We start from the raw sequence: 18,918 nt of genomic DNA, 5'->3' as shown, positions 1-18,918 counted from the left end.
TAAGCTGAATTAAACTTCAAATCACTTTTTTGAAATTATTGCAAAACTTCATCCAGTGATTTCCAACAAATTATTGCAACTACAGGCCTTCAAAAAATAGAACAACAATGGACTAACAAAAAATTCTTGAAATACACTTCTTGTAATGTAAACCAAAGAAGAAGAAAAAAAAAGGGCATTCAACTTGACATGTTTGTACTGCCAAACCATGTGCAGCAGCATCCGCCAACAAGGGAAGGGACTTCTTTTGATGAACATTACGAAAGATAATTTGAATTTGTTCAAACCAACTGCACGTCCAAGCTCTATCGTGTATGAAATTGAAAGCACGATTTGAAGTTCTGAACTTTACAAACACCAAAACATTTTACATCGTCCGGTTTAGGAACTCAGAGGGGGGGGCTCAGCTAAGAAACTAACTATTCTATTTAACAGATTCAATCCAAATACAGTTTCTTCACAGTTGACTTTAACAGTAGCACTAAGTGGTTCCGAGCAATGACCTTCAAGGGTAACGGTGATCAAACAAGGCATTGCGTTGCTCAGAAGCTCACAAGTGAACCGCGAGCACAAACCTGATACATCATCATGGTTTGTGGTAACAGGCATGTCCACCGAAACGAGAGAGAGATTTGCATTACTGAGCATCTTTAATCCCAGGGTTTCACATACAACAAGAAACTTGTCTTTTACCAGAGAGATTTCACCCTTGTCATCTTTCAGTTCCTTTACATGATCTATGAAGGTACACCTGTTGCAGATGAATGAAAACCATTAAGCTCCAAGAGTGATGGCACATGACTTTGATTGTAAAGTAAGATCAGGCAAAATATATGACAAAGAATAGATTAACTCGTTTGAACTCAAAACACAAAGAAAAATGCTCTGTGCACACATTTGATAAACTCAGCTTCAGTGGATTCAGTTCATCTTTTACATATATTTTGGTCATTCTCGTTGCTCACTGGAAAGAAACAAGTAAATAATATACTATCCCCGGTCAAAGGGGTGGTCAAGAAAACCACCTGATGGGACTGAAAGACCTCTTTTAAGCTTTACAACTATTTTACTGTTTTCTTTTCTTCTTCTAATTTTGATTTAGATAATCCAGAATTTTCAATTTCAAAAATAATATGTTTAAATACTGTCCAGGTATATGATTAGACAGCATACTAATCATAAAACAAAAAAGTACTAGTCAATACTAAATGTTGAATAACATATGTTGTAGCGTGAGATCCTGTTGGGGCCTTCCTGTTACGGCCTTCCTCTGACACCTTAAGGTTTTAGACGGACTGGAAACTTAACAGTAAATTAGCAACTATAGTGTGTCATCTTGCAAAGAAAAGTACACACAAGTATATACTAAAACGATGAGAATGACCAATCCAAATGGTACGACATCATGTAATCAGATAACTGACCTCCTATTGTATTCAAACATCCCACGGAGTTGAGATTCCTTCATAAAGAATTCTTTATCGTCCATTGGAAGAGGTTTTACAAAGTATCCAATGTCAGGCCACAACTTAACAGGAAGCTTCAATCCACTGCATCGTAGAACTAGCTTTATAGGCAAGAGATGATGATGGAAATGAACCTCCATGATTTTCGTTGTACTCTGACCAGGTTCTAGGTAAGGGATTTCTTCCATTGGAACTAAAGTTTTCACATCACCGCTGTGTGATGAATATATGCAAAATTATTAGGTGGCTAAGATGCAATGAGAAATTATTGGTGTCACAATATATTATCTTATTAAACCGTCACTTCAAAAGAGTTGAGGCAGAGACCTACTGATACATTCATTATAATCATTTATGGACTTGGTTCAAACACAAGGAAGGCGCACTCAATGGCATATAGGTAACATGTAAATACGTGCTGAACAACTAACTAATCGTGCATCTAAAATATATATTTTCTTATCAGACACAAAAAGTATATAAAATTTCACTTCTGTGACACTTTCCTTCGTACTTGTAACTTGACTTCAATGTCAAGTAAGCATGAATATCCTGTGAACTTGTCTCCGCAAGAGGTTTACTTGGTAAAACTTCAAACGGGAATATGCATGGACGCATATAATTTCGGGCTTACGATTTCAATGAAGTTGAAACATAAAAAATAAGATGAGATATGACCTTCAGCCTTGATACACAAAAGCTTTCATTTATATCCATATTACAAGACCTAATAGTCACATGTAAACCTTTTGTAACAATGTAGTCATAGAGTGTGTTTGGTTGTGCCATTAGTTAAAGGATAAGTATTAGATGCTATTAAAAGGTCCATGATCACGTAGTACAGGTACTTAATTAGTTATAATTTGTTGAAACAGGGCCCAAACATCCCCCACAGTGTTCAAGTACATAACGGTCTACCAACCATCAATAAGGAAAAATATATATATTAAGGAGAGTGAAATTACGCAATTCGTATTCACCTAGCAATTAACCTAAATTTATTCAGTATTTTCTGTTTACAGTTCTGAAAATATCTACGTATGAATGACGCAGAAAATGTACGAGAATGAGAGGCATGTATCCGACGCATAAAAGAAAAATTGCGGAAAAACCAAACATCCAAGAAAAGAACAGAAAAGGAAATGGGCAACTCTCAAAAGCATAGCAAGTCATCACCTCTCGTTTTTCCTCGATGCTTGCTCCGAGTTATTTTGACTCCCTTCAGTATTCTCATCAAACAGCAAAATTTTATCTTTAGGTTCGGTGGAACAATTTTTGAAGGATACTTCCAAACATACAAAACTGGGTTTGCTTGACACTTCAGATGAAAATACATAATCCACCCTCAAGCCACTTCCATTTACAGTATCCAAGAGTGCATACGATTTTGGTTTTACCTTTCCAGAGATTGCCCCTATTGATATTCTGGCTGATGAATTCTGGAAACTACTCGTCTCAGGAGCATTCTGACTCGAATCGGGGCTTTCATCTAACCAAGATTCAAGAGCTCTGTTCGACATGAGCTCACCAAAATCATTAGGTCTGGATTGAGAATCAGTCACCTGTGAATTTCCATTATGCTGTGCATAGGCAGTATTACCAACATCTGAAAAATTTATTAATAACCCAGTGTTCTCGTCACCCTCACTGGCAGACCCACTCTCGTCACCAACATCACTGCCACTTGAGCCAGCTTCGGAAACTTGAGAACCATCACTAGAGTTACTATTATCACTCGAAGAACCTGATGCTCTTTCAGAATCATCCACTCCATATGAATCACTGGGAATGCCTCCCTTCATGATATTTGAACCATAACTACTGTCGTCAATGGTTAGACTACATGGCTCCGGTAAAGGATTATACCCTGGAGCCGCATGGAGAACTATCTGAGAAAGCGATCCGGGAAGATAAAACCGATAGTTATTGGGTTCAGTTGACATTGATTTAGGTTTTTCCAGAAAAAATCGTTCTGCTAGTAGACAAGACATGTTTTCTATATCTGATACACATTGTGCTTCTTCCACCAGTTCAAAAGAACATATGTACTGTGAAAGAAGTTTTTTCATAACACGAGCCCGGTCACGGACATCATAATTTCTATCACATTTGGCAAGTTCAAGCACATAGCTTAAGAGTTTTCTGAGAGTACATAGATCATCCCCTTTTGCACATAATACGACCTGGAAAAAAGAACAAGTTTATTAATAAAGACAAAATATTCACGGAAACAAATTTCAGGATATTAAAAGATAATAACACACATGTTTAAGGATAATATGATACTTTAAACATTTTCAACGACCAGATTGTAATTTGTTATTTGATATAGGGATATTCTGGAAAAATTCAAAATGATGATAAGAAAATCCTTCAGAGAGAGAGAGAGAGAGAGAGAGAACCAGTAAAAGATTCAAATATTTAATGTTATAATAATCCTGTAAGCTAGTATGTTGCTAATTCAGCACATAAATACATGCATACATACATATACATGTACAAAGACAGTTAAGAAAAGAAAGAAAATGATGAGTGTGAAATATGTTGAACATCCCATTTCTACCAACTTGGACGGACTAGAGATCTGTAAAGATGATAAAGGAAAATAAAGGAAGATGAAAGATACAAAATCACAAATAACTTCCACACTCTCGCATAGTGCTTAAACTTACCAGAAAAAAAGTATACTTAATCTCATGGATTTGTTATTTTCGAATTGCTTACCAAAAGTTCAAATTTTGTAATAAAGTTAAATTCAAACAGCAAGGTAGAGGTGCAGCAGAAGTATTCAACTACGGGGACTTAATTGGTACGTAACGGAATAAGATATAACAAACTCCAAGGGGCTGACTAGTGACCCTAAAAGCCAAAACATTAAATAAGATAAAAATATATATGATCTACACTGGAAACTGTTATACTGATAAATTAAGCAATTATACTGCACATCCTTAATTTTTAATTTCTTCAGATATATATATTAGTGCCACCTCAGAGTTTCTGCACCAATTTCGAAGCAGCTATTATAACTAAGAGCAATTTTACAGCTCAGATATGAAATATATTGATACATTCGAGAAGGTTTTGAAATATAAAGCATAAAGTTTTGGAATCATACCAAAAATTACACTCGATATTCTAAAGTACATAGTGAGGAAAATTGGGGACTAACTTTGCGTATTCAGTAATAAGATAGAACAGAAGGGAAAAGGTTTAAAATTAAACTACCTTGACAGCGGCATATAGAATCTGGAGCTTAGTTTCAAGTGCTTCTTTAGGAAAGCAGCAAGCGAGATACTTAAGTACTGTAGTCAACATCTTCGGAAGAAGTTGACCAGAGGAGTTGTACTCTCCAATCATATTTATAATCATGGCCCTGGCTGTTGGTACTTTGATTGAATCCAAAGCTCGCATTAGATGAACAATTACCTTGAGCAAAAATAAAGGAAAGTGAACATTCAACAGCATCATCAAACAAAATCGATAAGAGGGTGACATCATATAGAAGATCATTTGATAGCCTCTATACACTACATACAGCTTACTCAGTAGTAAGATACTTGAGTTAGAACAAGCAACTCCATTATTATAATATGTAGATACATTAATAATATGATAAATTATCTTTGTTAGTCAAATTCTTTATGTCACGAACATCTAAATACATAAAGGACCTCAGGGTCTTTTGGTTGGTTTCCCTGTCACTCGCACTGGGAGAGAAAAATGAAAAAGATGGATAATAGTCAATGAGAAACAATGAATGAAAGCTATCTCTGGGTCCTTTAGAGCAACTCCAACAGAGTCCTAGTATGTTCCTTAAAAATAATGTAATCAATATGATCCTAGTGATTTAGGATATTTTACTGTATGTCAAATCCAACAACATTTTATTTTACTTGCTCCCTGTCATTACTATTTTTTGTATATTTAAACTCCAACTATGTATTTGAAGTGGAAAATCAGAGGAGAGTGAATATATATTAATAAAAGTAATACAAGGAATGACCATTGGTTCCTTATGAATAAAATTTGAAAGGAGGATCCTAACTAAAAAAAGAATTACGTGGTGACACTGTTGGAGCACCATTTTTGTACCAAATTCCCTAAATTTTAGAGGACCTCATATAGGCTATAGCCAAGATATTGGAGTTGCTCTAAGGGTGTAAACAGAGAGTAATAGTAGTCAGAAAATAAACCGGCCTGAAACATTCAGATAATATAATGTGAAACGGATTCATGAGCACTGGAAAAAGATCATATAAATTCCACCCACTAAGGTGCCATACACTGGTGACATTTTGACTGCATACAGGACCTTGGGGTTAAAAAAAAGAACACGTACTCGTGACTTGGTGTATCTAGGTAAATAAGCTGGGGAGAAAATATGTACGCAAAATTGTTTGCTTAAATGAGCAAGATTGCGTCAAGAAACCTTCTCATGCCTTGGTGGATCTAGTTTTATGATTGATCTGATCGATATGATTGCCTGGATTAAAACAATTGAATCTCCGCCAGGAGAGTCCGTCTCAATATTCAAAGATTCTGCAATAGTTGAGCCTGAGAAAAATTAAGATCAAACCAAAAACAGTTCATAAAAAACAAATTTTATGGGGAAAAAAAACAGAGCAACGAAAGTATAGGTGACTTACTGGGTCTAGCCAAAGCTAATAACCCTTCCAAACAGGTGTTAGCTACGTTTGGAAGCCTTTGTGCACACAAACCTATTGCAGCTACAGTATCTGCTGCAAATCTTCTATCTGAATCTCTAACATAATCCTAGCAATAGAAGAGAGTCAGCATCGTTGCATTTGAATCAAATAAAAGGACCAAAGGACAAAACAAACAGAAACAAGGAATAAGGATGCAGTAACAAGTATTTGAATATGGGGGCACATGGGTACCAGCCGTAACAGATTAAGGGTACCTTGTTATTAGACTAATGGTATATGAATATTGATAAGGACTAGCAAATGGAACTGCATATATATCTAGTATCTACTATGATAAACATTTCTGGCATTGAGCTGCAAAAACAGTGCCATGGGTAGATTACAATTTCCTATAAAAATATAACACTGTCTCAAGGTAAAAGAGTGAAGGTTTTACGAGAATCCAATTGAATAGATTACATGGAAAGGATGGAATAATATGTAAATTGAAGCTAAAGCCTAAAGGTATTCCAAACGAGTAAACATTGACACTTTCTTTTATACTTACAATAAACAACATAAATATTTAGGATAAAATTGTAAAAAAAAACACTGTCCCTTTCTTTTTAAGCTGTCAGTAGTCCCTCACATGAACAAATAACTATAAGTTACCCCCATTAGAATGACTAACTTGTCACAAAAAACATACATATGTCACAATATCTTTCCCGACTGCGGTGACTTATATTTACATCTACATTTTGTGAACAGTGACATTCTTGACTAGTTACACCAACTAATCAACTCTCCTCTACTACCAAACAAGCCTTAAACTGTTTAGAACTAGTTACAGACATTTCTTTGAGCACAATATTCTTGACTAGTTGGTGCTTTGGCATCGACGGTGAAACATAAAAACACAATACGTATAAAAATATAGACAGTTCAAGAGGAAAAAAGCACTATCCCAATATTAGTGATTGCATATGAGGATTGAGGTCAATAGTAGCTTGTTGCACTAATTCACAAAAAAAGGAGCCTATTAAAAAACACATGAAACAGAAGTTAAAGATTAAAGTAACTAGATTCTATAAATACATATAAAGAAATGTCATAATTTGTTTATAATTATTAAAATCCGGCCTTCATGGAAATCAACCAATTTTGTCTATTACTTTTAACATAGTAAAAAGAAGCTTGACTTTTTAGACTTTTAAAATTGCACTAGCAATAACGAATAATCAAATACATTTCAGTAGTTGCCTTGGATTATTAATATGAAGATAGAAGACGATCCAAAAGTATACATTACATCCATTTATCATAAATGGCTATTGTTTACCTGAAACTCTTGGAATATAACCGAGATAGAAGACTCTGTGGCAATGTTAGACAGTATCTCAAGTTTCAGGGCCTTTATTTGATATGTATCCGAGGAACATATAAAGAAATCTTCACTGTATGAAACAAAGAGAGAAGGCATCGCTTTAGCAAACACTTGAATATTGCAGAGCACCTACATCGACAAGTATACAAATGTATAAGCCAAAATTCAAAAATATTACTGTAATAGGACGTAGTGTCAAAAATGTACAATGGTTTAAACAAATATCTTCTTTGAATAATCAATTTACTCCATAGAGACTTGGGATATCATGTTTCACACTGCCAGTGCTGTATTCTGCACTGGAAATAATGCGACTGACTAGCATTATTACCGATATCACATGTAGAATACTCATACTATCATACACCATAGTGTGAATATGAGAAGAGAACACAGAAGTAGGTCAACCACCACTATGAGTCTTCTTAATACTATAAGACATGCGATTAATTTATATTGTAATAGAAAACATCTAACAAGTATTATACGAATCAAATCATTGACCCAGAAACTTTCTTGTCACTGTATGACCATGTTGTAGCTTGCTGAAGTTATATGATTACACATATTGTCCATATAACAAACGACAAAGCTAAGTCATATAAAGAGATTTACAAAGAAAAAGGTAGAGCCTGCATGCAGCTAATATTAAACTAGTACAAAGAAAAGGTAGAGCCTGCATGCAGCTAAAATTAAAGTAGTGCTGAAAAGTGATGGTCTGGGTATGACAGCCATACAAAAGAATCATTTAGTTCTCTATTGCATTAGGGGTACAGTGATGATTTGATTTATCATCTTAGTTACCCTTGAGATGCAGGTTAGCGATATAAAAATAATATTGAAAAAGAAATTAGTATGGCAACCAAGAATCCTAAAGCATGAAATATTTCTGTGCCAAGTAATTAAAAGCATGAAACCTACATACAATACAATCAGTTCACTGTATAAACTCAGAGGAAGGTCATAGCCTAAATCTACTCATGATCCAAGTAAGACTCTACAGTTAGGAAACCTTACCGAGGTAAGCCAAATTTCAAATTAATCAGAATCCTAGAAAATTATTCAGCATTCACTATACTTCTCATTGAATAGTACACCTGTAAAAGCAATTATTACCTACAAAGTAAAATCATTTTTATCTCTCAATCAGATTTATCCACCTTAACCGTATCAGTAATATATATAAATAAATTTATCGGAAAAACCCAAAACATGTTTAGCTCCTACGGTAACATGCAGCACCGAAGGAGCACTACTCCAGTTGTATCACGCCCTCTTCTTCCAATGGGCGGTCGAGGCTTAAGGTCTCGGTGACTAAGTGTGTGAGAGTGTGTGCATGAATAGAGAGTTAGGGGTCTTCTAAAAAACCAAACATGTTGCTATGACAAACTTAAAGGATCCTTGTATCTAGGCATAAAAAATACCAATCCTACTGAAGTTTATAATCTAACAAGATTACAATGTAACATCTACAAAATTCAGATAAGAACTCTGGAACGGCCGGCATACAGAAAAAGAGATTGACTTGTCTCTGGATATATATTTTTTAGAAAGATAGCATACCACATATGCCGAAGCACCAGACGATCTCAAGATAAATAAGAGCGGTTTGACAATTCTTCTGAGATCCTCTTTCGGTGCCATTATCCAGTGTAGCCCAGCAGCAGCAAGTATCACTGCACTATTTTGACTCCATAACAATGGCGAAGTACACTGAAGCAGGATCTTTACGTCGTCATTTTTGGCAGATGTAAATTTTGGAAATCCTGATTGAAATGTGCCCTTATCTTCATAACTTATGTAAGACAGATATTTTTCTGATCCTTCAAGGTAACTCTTGGAAGCTATCTCTAATAATTTAGACTGATATTCCCCACTGCCAACAACATTAGTATCTTCCTTAACTACTAAATCTGCATCAAGACCATCCCTTTCAGAATTACAGTATTTAGAGAAAGGACATGCCATAATAGATTCTCTCACAAGCCCGTGCCTAGCAATTACATAGCGTAAAAGAATCTCGATTAAGACAATCTGACCCCACTCCTCAACATCAGGAAGTGTCTCGCATAACTTTTTATAATATCTACCAATTAAATTCAAATTGTTTGGACAGACAGAAGCAAATGCTGCTGCTGCAGCTCCAACAACGGAAGGAGAGTTATCATTCAGCAAGATACCAATTATCTGCAAAACATGAGGATACACTGCATCAATGAATGCTGCATAGTACTTTAAGGTAGAAGATGCATATGGTGCCAGAGAAGCCTTCCATTCGGATTTTTGTTGGGACACGTCACAAGGGAGCGTAATGTACTCATATGATAGCAAGTAAAAGACAAGATACAGGAGTAGGCCAGATTGAAAATTTAACTACAGACGCGAAAGGAAAATGCTCTAATTTAATTCATAGACCGTTTTGTAGCTATTACTGCTGATGAATAAATTTGAAACTTCCAATATTTCCTGGTGTCATTTTTCACTCGGAAATCCACTACTAAATCAACATGAAGTAAACACTCCATATAAGTAGAGAGACTTATTTATTAAAATATAAACCAGCATATGCAAACTCCAAAACATGTATCTCACAGTCTCATAGTATGCATGCATGACTTCATATTTGGACCTTGCAGCATAAACACAACATATAAGTAGAGAGACCTATCTATTTAAGCATGGCTGGCAAGCCTACCAGTTAAAGGATCTAGAACAATACAAGGAGTGATGCAATAAGTATTATGTTGTGGAATATCAGAATCATTTATTTGGATTATTGAAAATCAGATCTTGAAAACAAAAATTGAAAAGATTGCCTTCGGGGGGGGGGGGGGGGGTATGGTGATGTCAGATGGACATCTAAAGGAAAACGACAATACGGAGGAAATTAGTCGATAAAAATGATTGGTAATCTGTGGATTAAAAAAAATCTATCCCGCTAATATTACAAAAAGTGATTAAACTGTTAATTATTCACCTAGGAGGCGGTACGGTGATGTCAGGTGCAATCTAAAACAAAATTGAAAAGGAGGAAATTAGCCTCAAAGCCTCCAAAAACCACATAAATTTGATTAGTTATCTGTGGATTACAAAAATCTACATCTCGTTATTTACCTTGCTCAAATACTGTCCTTTGACTTGATTTTATTTACCTCCAAGCACAATATGTAGTAAGCACTTTAGCTTATCCATATTTATTTAGGTTCACCCCTAAATCTAGGTGAACAAGCAGCACAAATATAATAAAAGGCGAGCATCAAAACTGCAAACATACAAAATGGGTTCATTTCCTTCAAATATATTTTTTCAGTTACTAATCAAACTAGAAAACAATAGACGCACATGTAAATACTTCACCCCACCTCCTCAATTCCCCCAGCGTTCTCCTCCAAGCGCAAATCATGCAACTTGGGAAGAGCATTAGCAGCACATTTCCTAACATACACCGATGGGTCTCTTGCACATTTTCCCACAGCAACAACGACAATAGGTGCAACATCATGTAGACGTATTCCTGCCATAGTACGAAGTGCCCATGCTCGCACCAACGGATTTGGATCCCCCAAGTCTTTCTGGAAATAATTGATTGATAGCAAAGCTTCATTCGGACGCCTAGAATATGCATTAGACATTAACTCACTGGCATGCTACATTTTGCAATATATTTTATACCAACATTCAAGCATTTTATAATATATATATACATGGTCCAGATACATGCATTGAGCAGAAGGTAAACTCAAGTGGCTTTACTGATTAGCGTTGTAGTTAAGAATTTTGAATATTGACTCAACAATCTAATAGTAAGCAAAATTCCGAGCACTATTACCAGTAACCAGTCAAACTTAAAGTTACTCATATCCACAGTTTCACTAATTTGACAGGCATCAACGAGTACAATCTCAGAAATCTTACTCCATATACACCGCAAGTACGACAAATATTATTAATTTCACACTTACTTTTCAGCATAATGCAGCAGATACAAGTAAACCAGCTTCTTCACCTCCAATGATTGAGACGCCACATTTTTAACAACCTGTAGTATCACACCATTCATAAATAACAAATATAAAAAACAAGCACATTTCTGTTTATATTCCACTAGTATCAATTTCCGTTAATTCAGTGTAGTAACATAAAAAAAGTCAAATTGACGCAAGTAAAACAATGTCCCGATCAATAAGAATTGCAGTTCACACCACTTAAATTTTCTAAAAATCAAGTCGAGACAAATGATTCTCTCACTAAATTAAACTCGCAGTTCGAACTAATCACTCAATTAGCATGTTCTAACTGATCTACCAAACAGACAATACATATACATAAATTCTACCTATTTAACCAAAGAGCGACAGTCTATGTGTATACATAATTAAACTTAATCTACAAATGCTAGTATATATGTGTGTGTTCTAACTGATCTACAGAACAGTGACAGTTTATCGATAAATATGAATATTCGATAAATGAATAACTACTTCCTCCGATATTTTTAAACACGATAAATGAATAAAATTCTCCAATTCCAAAGGTATTATACCTGAGGGAAGTAATTAGAGACATCGAAGCCCTGTGCGATGAGAGCGAGAAGGCGTTTGAGAGCTTCGCATTTCTCAGTATCGAATTTACTGTCCAGAAGAGGAGGGATGCTGACGTCATCAGGATCGTCGTAGAGATGAGCATCGGTGCCGATACGAAACATTATGGTGGATGCTTTGCTCAGTGAGTCTGCTGTTGCGCCGAATTGATGAAACATTGCACGATTCTCGAGGAGAATTAAAAAGAGTGTGTGTGTGTGTTTACGCCGGCGATTTGGTGGAGAGAGAGGAAAATTTAATCGGAGAAGATAGATAGTGACTTTAAAAATACAGTCTCTATGGAGAGAGAGAGAGAGAGAGAGAGAGAGAGAGAGAGAGAGAGAGAGAAAGGTGAAAATGAAAAAAAAATGGCCCATGCAGGTCTCGAACCTGCGACCTTCGCGTTATTAGCACGACGCTCTAACCAGCTGAGCTAATAGGCCGATGATAAAAGATTTGAGCATTGTGTTATATATTCGTTCTTCACATTTCAAATGACATTAAAAATGTACCGGAAGCTACCTAAGGTTGGGTCAGGCCTAAACGGTAGAAATTGTTGGGCCGGCCTGATAACTTACATAAATATGGTCTTGGATTCATTTTTTATTATTATTTTGTTTTAAGCACATGTTGAGGCTTTAAAAATTCTACGAGTCCACTAAAACAAATGTAAAGCGTCAGAGGGGGATTTGGCTAAAAGAAAGTTAAAATAGATCTGTTTGTTACTCCCTTGTGGATTCCAGATTTATCATCTCTTATCTCCTACGCTTGTCAGTCCGTGAAGTGAAAGCAACAGGCATCTTAGAATATACTCCATCAATCTACTCTTAACTCTCCATCCGCAAGTCCTTGCTCTTTTCATTGTTTCCATTTAGGGACGTGGGTTTATATAAAGAGTGGTGCCAGTACCCGGTGTTGCAAATTGGTTTCCAATTTTTTTTCCAAAAAACGTGACACGTTATTTAACATGTTTTAATTCGTTGACGCACTGAATTTTAATTAATTATAAAATTGATTAATACGTACTTACAGATAATTATTTACAAAGATTTTGATTACCGATTTAGAGTATCTAACTGCAACAGCCCGCACTTCCGGACATTTAATTCTAAATCAAAACTAATACAAACTATAATATATTAATCGAAATTCAATTACAATGGTAATTATTACAAAAACGCAGCTAACGGAAGCGATCCAAAAGTCAATTTACTTCAATACTAAGATCCTCGAACTTCAATGCTATCCAACTCGAACTCTTAGGCGAAACCTGAAATTATAAATAATGAGCTATACAGCCCAACAAGAAAACAATCGATATAATTAGTAGACCCAGCAGCTTATACACATATAACAAAATACATAATATATACGATACGATATTGGAAACAAACATTTTCGATACACATTCTTATTCTTATTCGATACATATGATACACGTAACACATAAACAACAATAATTTAAAACCCATAATTCATGCCACGACCACTACAACCCGGTGATAACGGTCCTAAATTTTCAGAAAACTGTCACCACAATCCGGCGACCGCGGTCCTAAGTTCTTATTCAATATTTTCACAAACCATGGCACAAATCAAAGATCTCAAATTATCGTCTAAACATCACATATATACATCGATACATATTTATATCACATAATAATATCAAATATATGATCACTTAGCCCAATTTTTGATAATCAAATATAAACACAAAACACACAATTTTGAAAACACTAACAAGATCGATCGAAAACTTACCTCAAAACCTGACCATATCTGAATATAGCCTTTTTGACCCTCTAAATGACGTTTTCTTAGAAAATACAAAACATGAAAGTTGTAGAGAACGAAAAGACCTTTCCGAAAAGTCCAGAATCACTGAATTCGGACTTACAATGAATTTTTTACGAATTTTACAAAAAAAAACTGCTTTTATGAAAAAAAAACCCTGCGAATTTTGATATTAAAAACGAGAAAAATGAAAGGGGTTTATTTATAACGGCACAAAACCCTATGTCTTAATCTACAAGTTATCCATATTAGAATCTGATCCAAATTTTAAGCCCATTACTCTAATTCAATTTTAAATCATAATCTTTATCCAATTTTAATATATTTTTTTCTATTATTCTATTATTAATCGAATTTTAAAAATTACGGGATATTACACTATTATTCCTTATATTCTCCCAACAATACAAGTGCACGTTGAGCCCAGTATTATATTAGTTTTTGAAATATATATTAAAATTTCAATCGAAGCATTCTTACTTTGACGTATTTTTATATAAGTGAGTCATACTAACCCTCATTGTATCCATTATATACAAAATAAAATATGATTCATATTTTTATTTTTTTTTGACAAATATGGCTTATAGTCTTAGAATTAGAAATGAGTATATGTTATCGTAAATTCTCGGGGTGAGCGATGATCGAACCAGTACCTGGGACGACAGAAGATAAACTCTTAACCAATTGAGTTATTGAACCGTGCTCAAATATTAAAATATGATTGATATTAAACAAGCTGTATCCGTTATATTTATAAGGTAATAGTCAGTAAAATATGTTAACTCATTTTTTTTAAAAAAATGTTGGGATATAATATTATAAATCCGAGTATTTTGAAATTTTCGTAAGATTAGGAAATAGTGAAAAGGTAGATAGTGGTTGTGGGGGTCTGATTTTGACCCTAGCCTACTGACAACTGAGTACCGACTACCGACTCCAGCCCGCCAAGAACACTTTAATACCCACTAATTTGCGTGATTATCTTTTTTGTTCGTCATCTTAGGAGAGCTTAAATTTTGCTTAATCTGCGTTAGGCATAAATTACCTCTCTGTTATTTAGCGCAAAAAAATGTTTGCCTCTATTTTGGTAAAGAATTATTGTTAATTTTATACATAATAACATAAAATATTTCATCAAAAAAAAACATAAAATTATTTTTTTTGGCAATAACATAAAATTATTTTAAGTGACATAATTTAGGTGTTATTGATGTTCACTTATATTTCAATTTCTTAAAATTAAATCAAACTTGAATTTAATATTTTTTTGATTATCCTGTTATGAGCTATGGTCTTTGGCTGTGACAACTTGACCATGCATAAACGCAAGGTATAGTTGCACATGATGCATCTCATTCTCATCCTTAACTTTTGTTGACCGAATTATCTCTGTACATTTCAGAGCAAGTACAAAGGAACTAAAAGTAAGACGCTTTTTCTTTTTATTTTGCAGTAACTCTAAAAATAGGATCTAATTGAAAGAAACTCATAACGCTAAAGAAAAAGTTTGTAAATAGACAACGTAAGTCTTAAAAAACTATTAAAATAAACAAATCTGAACTCCAATTGGCGTGGAAATATAAGTGGGTTCTTTATAAAATATTTCGGTAACTTCAGATCTTCCGCGGGATTTTACTAATGTATCATTCCGCTGGTTATTCGTGTATATTTTCATATCGTATAATTTTGTGTTTCGTATAGTAAAAACCAAATATATATCAGGCTCATTTAGTATTTATGTATTTAAGGGTAAATATATGTCCATAACTTATCATTTCGTGTATATTTCATGTATAAAAATAAATAAATAAATAGATTAATTAATATATAAAATATTATATAGTTGGATATAATTTTACATATATATATTTATATATATTTACATATAACGGGATTTTTTGGATATAGTTTTAAAATATATATATGAATTTTATGTATATATACATATAATAATATAAATGAATATATGTATATTTATATAAATGAATATATATATATATATTAAAAAAATTGTTAATAAATTGATTATTACTTTCGTATCGTGTCGTGTATTAAAGGGCAAACACATATTTATACCCGTTTAGATTTCGTATTCTTTCATGTCGTGTAATTTTGTGTTCGTGTACTAAAAAATTAAAAAAATATCGTTCTCATATTATTTTATGGTATCATATACCAAATTGTTTCTGATTTATAGTGGCACTATCCATCATAACTTACGGTACATCTGAGATATAGTCTGTTTCTTTATCGAACTTCTGAGTTGGTAGGCTTTGGGTGACCATCATCAATAAATAATACTATTCGATACGTAACACAAAGTTGTCCGATTTTATAATTAATACACTTTATTTATATCCATCTCATCGTGGAATTGGCATATAATGTAACAGAAAAAGGACAAAATTGAGTGAATTGGGAGTTAAAAAATATGGTAAACACTCTCAACTTTCATGTAACAAATAGTCCCCACTGTCTCTTGATCAAACTGTATTTCTCTCGCTTCTTCTATCTTTGACAATCTGAATCCTCTTGAACGATATTTTTCTCTCCCGCTTTTTTATTTTAACAGTCCAATTTTTATCATGGGCCTGTAAGTTGATTATGTTATCTCGTCAAATTATTCACTCTTTGCGAAAAAACAAAATTATCTAGTATTTGCAGTAAAATTTTGGACACGTGTTGACATAAAATAGTTTACCAGCAGCCGGTGGGATCGACATCTTTGACAAGTTGCGTTGTTTAAACATTTTTATCTATTCTTCCTTATCATCGTGATCACCGTCACAACTCATACATGTGCGTATAAATTACATATACGTAACATGTTTGCCAATCTGATCGGATATCGTATGGGTAAAGTTGAATAACATTACTTGTACACATGCTTTTAATTTTGTTTTTATTTTATATTTTCTCATGGGAAATTAAATCCTGTAGCAATTCATGAGATTTATGCCCTTACTCCAAGAGAAAATAGAAATAAATGGAAATTTATATTTGAAAATTTAATCCCCACTAAATTAAAATAAATTTTATGTAAGTCTCATTGTTTTCCTCTGACCGGTGTTTATAACAAAACCAAAAAATCCCAATTCGACAATATTTACTCTAAAATTTTAGAAATACACAGGGATACATTTCTTTCATAGCTTTTTGCCACTATATATATATATATATATATTTTAGCACGAGACGAAACTAAATAAAGCAGTTTTTTGCCATTATTTCTATTTACTTTAAGCACGAAACGAAACTAGATAATGCAGGTCTTCTGGAGCTATACCTATTGTTAAAAAAATAAAAGCTATCCTACTTTTGTTGAATGGGCTAACAGAGGCTGTCATTTTTAAAACTCGTACGAAACGCAGGTAAAGAGAATACAAGACAACTACCAAGTGTACAAAATTGAGAGCTGGAATCTGGTCTTGTAGTAGACGGTAAATTCAAAGTCCCCATATGTTATATTTTGGTAGTATTGAGTTAACAATATTAATTTTATTTAAAAAATATAAGATTATATTCGGATCTTATTCTTCAATTTAAAATTTTTAAACGACTGATTATTTAACATGGTATAGAGCTCGATTTAGGAGTGATCTCAAGTTCAAGTCCTCCTACTCTAATTATTTTAATTTAAATATTTGTTCTTGATATTATATATATTTTTTTGTTATAATTGATGACTCTATCAATGAGCCATATATTTAGGAGGAACTACTCTTTTATTGATATTTTAATTTTTCAACCCTTTACAAGTAAGGCAATAACCGTCAATTTATAGGGAGTCCTTAACGGACTTCCTTTATAATATGGGTTTATCCCCTCCCTCTATGGGTCTTATTACACATTTTATAGTTTCTTTCCTAAATCCTATTCTTCTTGTCCCAACATTTGTCCCGAACCAACTATTTGCAATGACTTTTAGATTTGTTGCCTTATTCTTGAATGGTACGTGCACACAATGTAAATAAAACTAAAAATGAGAGAAATAGGTATCTGAATAATTTTTGGTTTTCTTACTTGGATTTCTAAATAAAATATTTTTATTTAAATAAATATATTATTCATTATATATATATATATATATTATTTATTTATATATTATATATATATATATTTTAATGAGATGACAAGGGTGGGTCAATTTTGTCTCCGTTATGTTTTTAGTATAAAGTGTATAATGTATATTATTTGCCTCTTGAATTCCTCACTGCCTCTTCGTCTTCTCCTCGCCTAGAACAATTGGGGAGAGTTGCAGTATTTGAAGAGCATTCCTCTCCTTTTTCCCGCATTTCACCTGTAAGTTTCACTTTGTTTATTTCTTTTCGTTTTAACGTCACTTCTTTGTTTATTATACTCTTTGTAATAGTATTGTTTTCAGTTAAATCCATGGCTAATTTATGTTCTTCTTCATCTCAAACACCCTCTGCTCGAAACTCAGGAAAGCGTCCCCTGCAAGAGGGGGATGAAGGGTCGGACTTGAACCTAGATAATTTGAAAATCCCCAATCTAAATTCATGTGCCTCGTTTGATTTTATGAACGAGGAAAATTTTTTCTTGGATGTCGAGGCTGTACCGAAGACTTCTCCCCCTATGAGCCCTCTTACCGTGGCATTTAGGGAAAAGGTTCTTCGGGATAGTTTAGAGTTAGGTCGAATTGAGTTTCCACGCGGTTGTAGCCTCGACTATATTAGTCATTTCTAACCATAAATTGGATGTGGTAAAGTTAGGTTCTTGGGTAAATTTAAAAAATGGATATAGGTTTAGGGTGCCGGGGGCCGACGATCGGGTGTGGGTAATGCCGGAGTTTGGTATACACGACATTCCTTTACATATGTTTGAGTACGGTCTTCGACTACCTAGGCACCTTTTTCATATTGCAATGTATGATGCCATAGGTTGTGGTATTGCCAAGTTGTCCCCGAATTTCGTCGCCCAGATAAGTGGGTTTATAGCATTGTGTAACGAAAGAAATCAAATTCCTTCAATCAAGTTGTTTTTTTCTATATATTGAGTCCGTTATTATAATAGACAAG

The 18,918-nt window shown here is 34.0% G+C and overlaps 1 protein-coding gene and 1 non-coding gene across 4 annotated transcripts; both read right to left on the bottom strand.

Moving 5' to 3' along the window:
- Nucleotides 1-9: 9 nt before the first annotated feature.
- LOC141677146 (AP3-complex subunit beta-A) lies at nucleotides 10-12,428 on the bottom strand. 3 transcript variants are annotated; one of them, XM_074482909.1, is made up of 11 exons: nucleotides 12,046-12,426; nucleotides 11,465-11,541; nucleotides 10,865-11,114; nucleotides 9,066-9,689; nucleotides 7,458-7,631; nucleotides 6,116-6,242; nucleotides 5,899-6,023; nucleotides 4,695-4,895; nucleotides 2,643-3,649; nucleotides 1,425-1,679; nucleotides 10-751 (listed from the first exon to the last, which is right to left on the bottom strand). In XM_074482909.1, the coding sequence occupies exons 1-11, from the start codon at nucleotides 12,259-12,261 to the stop codon at nucleotides 382-384; spliced, it is 3,426 nt and encodes a 1,141-aa protein (XP_074339010.1). In that variant the 5' UTR covers nucleotides 12,262-12,426; the 3' UTR covers nucleotides 10-381. The 3 variants fall into 3 exon arrangements, with proteins under 3 accessions (XP_074339010.1, XP_074339011.1, XP_074339012.1); XM_074482910.1 differs by having other exon boundaries at nucleotides 5,899-6,008; XM_074482911.1 differs by lacking the exon at nucleotides 1,425-1,679 and having other exon boundaries at nucleotides 12,046-12,428.
- Nucleotides 12,429-12,451: 23 nt separating this feature from the next.
- TRNAI-AAU (transfer RNA isoleucine (anticodon AAU)) lies at nucleotides 12,452-12,525 on the bottom strand. The gene has a single exon. It is a non-coding gene; the product is annotated as a tRNA-Ile (tRNA).
- Between the last annotated feature and the right edge of the window lie 6,393 nt (nucleotides 12,526-18,918).

Source organism: Apium graveolens, chromosome 8, assembly GCF_009905375.1.
Source record: "Apium graveolens cultivar Ventura chromosome 8, ASM990537v1, whole genome shotgun sequence".
Taxonomy (NCBI): Eukaryota; Viridiplantae; Streptophyta; class Magnoliopsida; order Apiales; family Apiaceae; genus Apium; species Apium graveolens.
This window is presented reverse-complemented; position numbering and strand designations above follow the sequence as displayed.